The sequence below is a fragment of the Pituophis catenifer genome, unplaced genomic scaffold (genome assembly GCF_029215685.1).
Source record: "Pituophis catenifer annectens isolate HBS135680 unplaced genomic scaffold, rPitCat1.0.hap2 SCAF_14, whole genome shotgun sequence".
NCBI lineage: Eukaryota > Metazoa > Chordata > Lepidosauria > Squamata > Colubridae > Pituophis > Pituophis catenifer.
This window is the reverse complement of record NW_027256894.1, coordinates 20,110,612-20,122,028: the sequence shown is the minus strand read 5'-3', so window position 1 is coordinate 20,122,028 and position 11,417 is coordinate 20,110,612. Positions and strand designations below refer to the sequence as shown.

At 44.4% G+C, this 11,417-nt stretch overlaps 1 protein-coding gene across 1 annotated transcript; it reads right to left on the bottom strand.

Annotated features, from left to right (window-relative positions):
• Positions 1-622: 622 nt before the first annotated feature.
• LOC139324217 (cytochrome P450 1A5-like) lies at positions 623-10,800 on the bottom strand. Its single transcript, XM_070953942.1, has 7 exons — positions 10,598-10,800; positions 7,887-8,738; positions 7,006-7,132; positions 5,538-5,627; positions 4,809-4,932; positions 3,867-3,953; positions 623-2,576 (listed from the first exon to the last, which is right to left on the bottom strand). The coding sequence occupies exons 2-7, from the start codon at positions 8,718-8,720 to the stop codon at positions 2,288-2,290; spliced, it is 1,551 nt and encodes a 516-aa protein (XP_070810043.1). The 5' UTR covers positions 8,721-8,738; positions 10,598-10,800; the 3' UTR covers positions 623-2,287.
• Between the last annotated feature and the right edge of the window lie 617 nt (positions 10,801-11,417).

Sequence of the window (11,417 nt, the reverse complement as noted above, 5' to 3'; positions counted from 1 at the left end):
CAGAGGTGGGCAAATATGGCCCTTTTACAACCTGTGGACTTCAACTCCCAGAATTCCTGAGACAGCCAAGCTGACTCAGGGATTCTGGGAGTCGAAGTCCACAGGTTGCAAAAGGGCCACAGTTGCTCACCCCTGGCTTAAGGGAAGCCCAGCTGTCCTTTCTCAATCTTTAAAGGTGTCGGGGCTCCAATTCCCAGAATTCCTCACTTTGCATGCTTTTAAGATGTGTGGACTTCAACTCCCAGAATGCCCCTGATTAGGGACTTATGGGAGTTTTATTCTTCATTCATGTGATTCTCTTTTTATAACTGCTAAGTGAGTTTGAAGTCCAGGCGTTTTAAATTTGCTAAGGTTGAGAAATACACCATCATCCAGATCTTGAAATGTGGTCATGTCAATCAGTCAAAACTTTGTGGGGAAGCTTCTTCTTTTTTTTTTTTTTTGGAATTGAGCAAAATCAGCAAGGATTTGTAAACTGTAAATCCCCAATAATAATAATAATTCAGAAAAGCATCAGGTTACCGTTTTTTTTTCCATTACTGTTTTCCTAAAGGTTTGTATCCCTTTAAAATAGGATCAGATTTTCCTGTAAAAGAGCAAATGACAAAACTCGCAAGCCGTCTTGTAGAAATCCATTTTTATTTTTATTTTTACAATATATATTATACAATACTTAAGAGACCTTCTGGCTCATCCACATTTTAATCTCTACGTTAGAATTTGACACGTACATACTTCTGCAGAATCAGTGGCTCTTAGGCAGATAATTTGAGACATAAAGTGCATTTAATCATTCAAAGCACCTTTATCAAGCATAATTCCCTAGTCATCACACTTAAAATGCCTATGCTTAGCTCATTTTTGTCGTATTTTAATTGCAGTTTTCCTCTTAAGAATGCCAAGGAGTATACATACGTACTATTTTCCGCAATTTCTTCTACAAGAGGTAGATTAAAATAAGAGATAGCGGCTAGTTCGAAGTCATAACCCAAGTGGCCAGTGAAGACAAGTTATGATAGGTTTTAGGTAGCCCCATCATGCCTACTTTCCAGATCGATTCCTTCCCGGTAATCTTGCAACGATTTAGATCCCATCCCTGTCACCTTGCAGAGATCTAGACCAGACCATCCCTATGCCAAGATCTAGATCCAGGTCCTGTTGTCTTGCCAAGATCTAGATCCAGATCCCACCCATGTCTTGCAAAGTTCTAGTTTCACTCCACCCCATTCCCTTGCAAATATCTAGACCCAGGTTGCATCTCTGTCCTCTTGCAAAGATTTAGATCCTGCTTCTATCCCTGTTATTTGCAAAGTTCCAGATGCTATCCCTTTCACACACACAAAAAAAGAATTTTATTTATTTTGTATGGCTGAGCATCTTAGAAAGGAACTGGGATTTGCGCATATGGATGGCCACTTATTAGGTGTACCTAGATGTGTTGATAATATTTGCCTTGCACATGTACGACGAGTCTGAAGGAATCAACCTTTGGCATGCAAAGACGTTGCGGTATAATATACATGGAAATCCTGTCTGCGTTCCAATATCAGCGCGGGGATTTTAGAAATGCCTCGGGGTGGCTTTTCAGCCAGCCCTCCCAACTGTAACAATTCATCATTGCGCTTCTCAGCTCTACCTGCTATAGTTTTACACCTGTGATTTTTGTCATGAAATAACTCCACATTGGAAAGACACTTCCATTCAGTGTGAACTGTCCATCACAGATAAGAGCCTTGGTAGTACAGTGGTCTAAGGCACCCTGTTATTAAGCTGGTTATTAAGACCAGCTGCCTGCAATTACTGCAGGTTCGAATCTCGCCAAGGCTCAAGGTTGACTCAGCCTTCCATCCTTTCTAAGGTAGGTAAAATGAGGACCCGGATTGTGGGGGCAATAAGCTGACTTTGTATAAATATACAAAAGGATGAAGGCTATTGCTGAGCACTTTGTAAGCCGCCCTGAGTCTCCGGAGAAGGACGGCATATAAATCAAATTAAAAAAAAAAATACATGGGATTATTCAAGGTTCAAATTCAGCGCCTGTTTAGATCGATTTACGTCCCGAGACAATTCGAAGGATATTCTGTGTTAATTAAAGACCTTATGAGATTATCCCCGAGATATAAATTCCCCATATACTGTATATATATATATATATTTTGCAGCAAGCTAGTAACATCATTGTAGGTGGCTGAGCCACTCCAAAACCAAACAACATATCAGAATAAGTAACCCCTCGTCCCCCTTCCTGGACAAAGGGTCAGCTTCTGTTCTTTCCGGATTTCCCATGCTAGAAACGGGGTTTGACCCGGAAGTGTTCACATTTCTTGTACTTCATGGTCAGGCCATACTGCGGGGTTGCATCCATCATCTCTGTGTCAGACAGAGTGAATTCCAGTTTTTGCACCAAAGTGGTCAGAAACAGGAACACTTCCTGTTTTGCAATGCTCTGCCCAATGCATTGCCTTCGCCCCAAGCTAAAAGTCATCACTTTTTCACATTCCGCTCGGTTTATTCCTGTCCCGTCGGTCGTAAGAAATCGTTCCGGGTTGAAAACAGAAGGCTCGTTCCAAAGTTTCCTGGGGAAAAAAAAGCAAACACACCATTCTAGGTTATCTCTTTTTGAAACCCTCAAAGCAGATTAGTGTTGTGGCCCACCAGCGGCCTGCGCGGATCGTGGCTGATCCCGATGACGAGGAGGCTGGTGTGGTGTTGCACCATCAGCCGGCATAGCCGGCGCTCGTGTCTGACAGCGAGGAGGCTGAAGAGGATGTGGTGCCAGAGGCAGAGACTCAGCCAGGGCCTCCAGAACCTCCAGAGGCTCCTTCAAGTGGAGAGAGTGAAGTGGAGGAGCCTCTTCTCAATGCTCGAGCATACAGGGCTGCCAAAAGGCAGGAGTGGCTACTCAGGAGGAGGAGGTCTCCTCGAGAGTAAGGCTTGAGGATAATTGGCCACTCCCTTAGCCTATTTAAGTCGCACGTCGTTAGTAAGTTTCTTGCTGGAAACAACTTGTAATTATCATCAGAGCATTTGTGGAAAAATCTTATTGTATCTTGTTTTCTGGGCTGGTTGCCAACCTTTGCCGGACTTTGGTTTATTCTTGCTACTTAATAAATTTGATAAGGGCTGTTGGTGTGTGTCAATATCCTCGGGAATCCGGAGCTGGGGCAGAACAATTAGGAGAAAGCACTATGTTCCAACATCCTTCGGCTAGCTGGATTAAAGCAACTACTACATGACTTCCCAAATTGCCAGCCTGCTCCTTCTGTAATAACCTATGTGGACACACCTACTAAGGGTTTTGTGAAGATGTCAGCTGTGGTCCGCCAGCAGCCTGCGGAGCTGACAGAGGAGTCGGCCAGCGATGAGGCTGAGGAAGAACATGGACCAGTCCTGAAAGGCTGGGGAAGGCCCGGATGAGGAAAATCTCTGATTCAGTTCCACAAAGGTGGGTCTTTTAAATGTGCAGTAGTATCCTAGTAGCCCTTACTACAACCTTACTACAATTTTCTCCCCTTTCTTTTAAATTTTTAAACTGAAATTTTAATTTGTTTTAAATTATTGGGAGTTTTAATTGTCTTGGGCTAAATTATTTAATTTGGTTTTAAATTGTTTCTAACTTTTGTATTTATGTATTTTATTCTGTGCCTGTTCACCGCCCTGAGTCCTTCGGGAGTAGGGCGATAGATAAATTTAATAAAACAAAACAAACATAAAACAAACAACCCTTTAAAGCAGCCGTGTCTGAATGACATCTAAGGCGCTGCATGACCCTAAATGCAACCCAGATTTTGATCCATTGCATGTAGAATTCTATTATCTTGCTTGCCTTGGCAGGTAGTTATAGAGCTGTTCTTGGCAATACTTACGGATCGTGGTTGACCTGCCATTGGTTCACAAACACGCAGGTGTCGTTAGGAATATAGAAGCCATTCAGTGCTGTGTCCCTGGTGGTGCTAAAGAGAAAGAAAATATTTGCGGTAACAGACTGAATACTATTAATAGAATCACATGAATACAGTGGGTTCTTTTGATAAGATTGAATAAACTTTTTTTAAAAACATGGAAGTTAAGCACATAGCAGGTCTAGCTATTGGCAAACTACTCTCTCCTGCTAGTCACTAATAATATTTTCTGCAACCCTGGAGCAGGGGTGAAATCCAGCAGGTTCGGAAGTACTCATAGCAGAAATTTGGATAGCTCTGCAGACAAGGCACTGTAATTTAACACCAGCTGTCTGCAATTAAAGTAAGTTCGAATCTTGCCAGGCTCAAGGTTGACTCAGCCTTCCATCCTTTCTAAGGTAGGTAAATTGAGGACCCAGTTGTTGGGGCAATAAGCTGACTTTGTATAAATATACAAAAGGATGAAGGCTATTGCTGAGCACATTGTAAGCCACCCTGAGTCTCCGGAGAAGGGCGGCATATAAATCAATTTAAAAAAAAAAAAATTGAGTAGTTCAGAGAACCAGCAAATGCCACCTCTGGCTGGCCCCAGAGTGCGGTGAGAGTGGAGATTTTGCAATATCCTTCCCCCAGGAGTGGGGAGGGAATGGGGATTTTGCAATATCCTTCCCCCAGGAGTGGGATGGGAATGGAGATTTTACAGTATCCTTCTCTTGCCACGCCCACCAAGCCATGGCCCACAAAAATACAGTATTTGTTCCAAACACTGAAAAAAAAACCACCCTCAAAAGTGATGGTGGTATCTCAAGATACCTCAGATGATCCTGGATCACTTGCCAACTCCTTTGTGTCCTAGTGAGCTCTGATTTTCTAACGTAAGTTACTCTCCAGCCAGTTCAATCTTACCAATGTGGGATTGTGAAGGGAATGAAGGACGAATGCCTGAACATCTCGTACATAAAAGCTTCAGAGTAAGGGAGCATGGCACGGTCCGATTGCTTGGGGGTCCTTTCCCTTCCAATGATTTGGTCTGTGGGTCAGGAGAAAAACAGAAATGAGAGTCAGTTTGGCCTACTGGTGACGGCACTTAAAGAGGAGACGGTGAGTTCAAGTCCCACGAAAGCCAGCTAGATAACTTTGGAATAAGAGGTGTGTTGGATACAGGGGTGAAATCCAACAGGTTCTGGAGAACCGGTAGCGGAAATTTTGAGTAGTATGGAGAACCGGAAAATACCACCTCTGGCTGGCCATCAGAGTGGGGTGGGAATGGGGATTTTGCAATATCCTTCCCCTGGAATGGGGTGGGAATGGGGATCTTGCGGTATCCTTCCCTGGAATGGGGTGGGAATGGGGATTTTGCAGTATCCTTCCCCTACCACGCCCACCAAGCCATGCCCACCAAACCACGCCCAGAGAACCGGTAGTAAAAAAAAAATTGGATTTCACCACCGGTTGGATATATTCACCGCCTTGGGTTATTTGTAAAAAAAAAATAATACGAGCAGGATACAAATAAGTAAATAAATAAGAACAAAAGATGAATGGAAAGCCACTCTTGGAAAGGGAATGTCAGGGTGCCAAGGAGCACCCCCAACAAAATAAAGCTCTTTTAAAAGTCAACGGATTTGGATTTACCTAGTTCTTCTTGAATTCTCCTCTGGATTTCTGGGTAAGTCACCAGATAGAGAAGGCACCAGGACAGAGCAGTCGTGACGGTATCAAATCCTGAACAGACACAAAAAGAAAAAAAGAAAAAAAAAGGGAGGGGGGGGGAAAGCACTTAAGCATCAAACGTAGAATTGCCGATTGGGACTGGGTTCCTTGGATGATGTGAAATGCTTTCGTTTAACCGTGGAGCATGTGAGCCATATCTAATGCTAACTCCTCAAAGGTGGTGAGGCTGCCTGGCTTTAGTGCACCCTGTCATTAACACAGCTGCCTGCAATTTCTGCTGGTTCGAATCTCGCCAAGGCTCAAGGTTGACTCAGCCTTCCATCCTTTCTAAGGTAGGTGAAATGAGGACCCAGTTTGTGGGGGCAATAAGCTGACTTTGTATAAAATATACAAAAGAATGAAGGCTATTGCTTAACGCATTGTAAGCCGCCCTGAGTCTCCGGAGAAGGGCGGCATATAAATCAAATTAAAAAAATTAAAAAAAACGTTCTGCTAAGCCACCATGCCTTAGCTCAGTTTGGAGAATTTAATCAAGCACGGTCAGAAAGTGGCTTGAGGGAATGGCATCGGTTTCGCAAGTCGCCAACGGCTTTTTAAGCCTGAAATCCCATAATCAAACGGCATTAAAAGCAGTATTTCTCAACCCTGGGCCACTTGGAAATTGCCAAGTATTTGCAAGCCATTGGCACATGTGTCACATAGACACCAGTGGAGGCAGAGAGTGTCTCCACCCCTATGTGGAAAGGAGGGGCTTACCCTGAGTATAAAACCCCCTCCAACCTTTTCCACCTCTCTCGCTCTCTCCATCTCTCTCTTTTCAGAGACTTGATCTCTGTTGTACATAGTTAATATGATTTATCATATGAATAAATACGTTTAAGACATTTATTTATGCATCTGCCTCTGAACTCTTCTATGCTCCTGGGTGTTTCTACGATCCCGATTCCACAGAAATATATGGTCTTCAAATCCCAGAATTCTGGGAGATGAAGTCCACATATCTTCAAGTGGTCCAGGATGAGAAACACTGATCTCAAAGATCTCCAAATCATCTTCTTTTAATCTCTTGCAGGGTGGAGTCAGCTTCAACCACAACAATACACGAGCAAATAATAGATACAAACTCAAGGTAAATTGTTCCAAACTCGATTGCAGAAAATATGACTTCTGTAACAGAGTGGTCAATGCCTGGAATGCACTACCTGACTCTATAGTTTCTTCCCCAAACCCCCAAAACTTTAAGGTAGTGCATTCCAGGCATTGACCACTCTGTTACAGAAGTCATATTTTCTGCAATTGAGTTTGGAACGGTTTACCTTGAGTTTGTATCTATTATTTGCTCGTGTATTGTTCTTGTTAAATGGATAGTACTGAAATCGTCGTGGGAAGAAGAACAAGGAGCTTGCATTGTAGGAGAAGGGTTTCTTACCAGCTCCAAAGAGTTCGTTGACGATACCAACAATGTTCTGGTCCTTTAGAGCATCGTTGGCATTTAAGTTCGTTTTTTTATCCTGGCAGAAGCTGATGAGGGAGTCCGTGATATCTCGGATGTTATTCTGCAATACAGACCAGAAGGACAGATGATGTCACACCAACTTCCAGCCCAAACAACTCCCAATTTCATGAAGGAATCAATGTTATTATTTCGATGACCACGTGCCAAACATTTTTCTGCAACTAGGAGGTCATTAGGAGTCGTTCTCACTGAGTATTGGTTAACACTAACAGAGTTGGAAGGGACCTTAGAAGTCATCTAGTCCAACCCCCTGCTCACGCAGGAGACCTGTACTAGGGATTCGAACTGCCGACCTTTCTGATTGACAAGCTCAGTGTCTTAGCCACTAACAGTGACTCCAGGGGAAGGATACTGCAAAATCTCCATTCTCACCCCACTCCAGGGAAAGGATACTGTAAAATCTCCATTCCCACCCCAATCCAGGGGAAGGTTACTTCAAAATCCCCATTTCCTCCCAATCAGTTGGGACTCGGGAGGCAGAGAATAGATGGGGGTGGGGCCAGTCAGAATGTTTACTACCGGTTCTACAAACTACTCAAAATTTCCGTTACCGGTTCTCCAGAACTGGTCAGAACCTGCTGAAACCCATCTCTGGTTGTATTGTGTTGGGGGGTGGGGTGCATGAAGTGTCAGCGTTCCAGAAGAACCCAACTTCAATTAAAAAACTAACATGGAAGCCATATTATCACCGGAAGCTTCCACGCTGACACAAAGGGTGGCTCAGCCAATCTCACAGTACACCTGTTGTACTCTGACAATAAAGATTTGACTTGGATTGAATTGAATCGACACACCTTGTCAAAGCCCTGGTAATGTTCTTCCACCAGCTTCCGCATCAGCGCGTTGAATCTCCGGTTGAGATCTTTGAAGACTTCCATGCTGCGGTTGGGAAGATATCGGAGGATTGGGAAGAAATCCGCCGGATTTCCAGAGGCGGCCACCAGCCCGAAATCATTGTTGATGTCCACTATCTTCAGAAGTTCTTGATCCTCGTGGTCGTAACGCTTCCCGAAACACATGGCGCAGATGACGTTGACGACGGAGATGACCACGTACTGGAAGGGCTCAAAACTCTCCTTCTCTTTCATCAGATCCTGGAATTTCATGACCAGGTACTCTGCTTCCTTGGAGACGTGTTCCTCCAGCAGGCAAGTCGAGGAGTTTGGGCTGGTTGAGCCCCCAAAGGTCTTGAGAGCATTCTGAGCCAGCTTTCGGCGAACACGCCAACTTTCCTCGGAATTCCTACCGAAGGTGAAGGTCTGGCCATCACCGATGAACTTGAAGCTGTAGAGATCGGGACGTCCCGCAAAATCGCTCCCTTGCTTCACTAGAGCTTGCTTGATGGTTTCCAACCCACTCAGCACCACCACCGGCCTTGAGCCAAGATGAAGGAGCATGACATCTCCATACTTCTGGCTCAGCCGGGTCAAAGCCAGGTGAGGGTTTTTCCCGAGGTCGAAGATGTTTCCGATAAAGGGATACCCTCTCGGCCCTCGGAGCTTCCTTAACCCCGCTGGGATCCGTTGCCGGATTTTGAGGACAAGCAGCAGCAGGCAGAAAACAGCAGTGCCGATCAGGATTTCCGGGACAGAGACCATGTTTCTGGTTCTGATCAAGGCAGACGTCATCGTCCTAAATATTATGGTCTGCTGGGGAGCAAAGAAGCAAGGAATGGGAATGAGTTTTAATATTTCTAGATCTATTCTCTGTTGCGTTCATCTTTGCAACTTTGTAAAAACGCTTCTTTTATGTATAGTAAATAGCACTTAGACTTATATACCACTTCACAATGCTTTACAGCCCTCAGCAATCTGGGTCCTCATTTTACCCACCTTGGAAGGATGGAAGGCTGAGTCAACCTTGAGTCGTTCAGGATTGAATTGCTGGCAGTGGGCAGAGTTAGCCTGCAATGCTGCATTCTAACCAATAGGAAGGAAGGAAAGGAAGGAAGGAAGGAGGGAGGGAGGGAAGGAAGGAAGGAAGGAAGGAAGGAAGGAAGGAAGGAAGGAAGGAAGGAAGGACTACAGCATGATAAAGGGAGGAAGAGAGGGAAGATGGGAAGGAAAGAAGGAAAGAAGGACAGACTAGAGCATGAGGAAGGGAGGGAGAGAGGAAAGATGGGAAGGAAGGAAGGAAGGAAGGAAGGAAGGAAGGAAGGAAGATAGCAATAGCACTTAGATTTAAATGCCGCTTTATAGTGCTTTTACAGCCTTCTCTAAGCGGTTTACAGAGTCAGCCTCTTGCCCCCAACAATCTGGGTCCTCATTTTACCCACCTCGGAAGGACGGAAGGCTGAGTCAACCTTGAGCCAGTCAGGATCGAACTCCAGACTGTGGGCAGAGTTAGCCTGCAATACTGCATTCTAATCACTGGGAAGGAAGGAAGGAAGGAAGGAAGGAAGGAAGGAAGGAAGGAAGGAAGGAAGGAAGGAGACAGGCTAGGAGAGCAGGAAGAAAGAAAGAGGCAGGCAGGGAGGCAGGGAGGAAGGAAGGGAAGGAAGGAAGGAAAGAAGATAGCAATAGCACTTAGACTTATATACCGCTTCACAGTGCTTTTACAGCCTTCTCTAAGCGGTTTACAGAGTCAGCCTCTTGCCCCCAACAATCTGGCACCTCATTTTACCCACCTCGGAAGGACGAAAGGTTGAGTCAACCTTGAGCCTGGGGAGATTCGATCTGCAAACTGCTGGCATCTGGTCCCGAGTGTCATAATTCAAGGACTAAATTTGCAGATCCGTAGAGACCCACCCTCACCTACAAAAGGACCCTTCCAAGTGTTTCAGCACAGGTGCCAATCCGAATTCGTCCTCTTAACGGAGAGGGGGACACCGAGAGAATCCAGATCCTGCCTTTTATAGTTTATTTTATCGATTTTATTCCTTATTCTATTCCTTATTTCTGTGAATAAAAGAAGCGATGGCAGCCAGCAGCATTTTTTTTTTTTTAATTTGATTTATATGCCGCCCTTCTCCAGAGACTCAGGGTGGCTTACAATGCGCTAAGCAATAGCCTTCATCCTTTTGTATATTTATACAAAGTCAGCTTATTGCCCCCACAAACTGGGTCCTCAATTTACCTACCTTAGAAAGGATGGAAGGCTGAGTCAACCTTGAGCCTGGCGAGATTTGAACTTGCAGTAATTGCAAGCAGCAGATGTTAATCTGTTAATAACAGTGCTTTAGTCCACTGTACTACAGGCTCTTCCTTTTTAAGCAATAGCCTTCATCCTTTTGTATATTTATACAAAGTCAGCTTATTGCCCCCACAAACTGGGTCCTCAATTTACCTACCTTAGAAAGGATGGAAGGCTGAGTCAACCTTGAGCCTGGTGAGATTTGAATTTACAGTAATTGCAGGCAGCTGGTCTTAATAACCAGCTTAATAACAGGGTGCCTTAAACCCCTGTACTACCAAGGCTCTTATTTGAATAATAATAATAATAATATTCAAATAATAATATTTGAATAATAATAATAAAAAAAAATCGCTTCCCTCCTTGGACTTACCCAAAAAAAAAGCCACCGGATCGAGTCTAAATGAAAAGGCAGGGATTTGCAGAAGGAGGAGGAACACGCGTGGGTTCACCCACAGCCCACGGGGCACGGATCTCCGACCTGCTCTGGGATTCGCTGGCCCGGCGGCGAAAACGGCTTCACTCCGGCGTGGCTCCGCTTTTGCCCAGCAGCTTCTCCGACCGAGATGCCCGGGATGAGAAGCGGAGCGCAGGACTTGCCTTGCTTTAAAGCACCCGCTCGGCTCCCAGCTTTATATGCCCCTCCTCGGGCTCGGATTGGCCGGGAGGGTTCGCGTCAGGTGACAGCCCTTCTTCTTTTTCTTTTTCTTTTTCTTCTTCTTTTTCTTTTTCTTCTTCCCCAGGTTGGATTTCGCCCAGGACCAGACGCCACTGGTGCAATGCTGGGGCGCGATTCTTCCCTGGTTGTCAATGGGTTTATTTTACTCACAGGGAAAAGCGGCGTCTGGGCACCGGGCGCTTTCTCTGCCTGAAAGCTTATTTTCTTCTTTCCCTTGAGATAGAGAGTAGAGTAGAATAGAGTAGAATAGAGCATAGCATAGCATAGCATAGCATAGCAAAGCAAAGCAAAGCAAAGCAAAGCAAAGCAAAGCAAAGAAAAGAAAAGAAAAGAAAAGAAAAGAAAAGAGAAAAACAAAGAAAAACAAAGAAAAGAAAAGAAAAGTAGAATAGAATAGAAGAATTGAATAGAAAAGAATAGAACAGAAGAATAGAATAGAATAGAATAGAATAGAATAATAGAATAGAAATTAGAATAGAATAGAATAGTAGAATAGAATAGAATAGAATAGAAG

Excerpts from the sequence above, each read along its gene's own strand:
- LOC139324217 (XM_070953942.1), bottom strand. The coding sequence starts at position 8,720 with ATGACGTCTGCCTTGATCAGAACCAGAAACATGGTCTCTGTCCCGGAA. Across the intron at positions 5,628-7,005 it reads CAACGAACTCTTTGGAGCTG|GATTTGATACCGTCACGACT; the intron begins GTAAGAAACCCT and ends GTGTCTGTTCAG. Across the intron at positions 3,954-4,808 it reads CCCTTCACAATCCCACATTG|CACCACCAGGGACACAGCAC; the intron begins GTAAGATTGAAC and ends CTTTCTCTTTAG.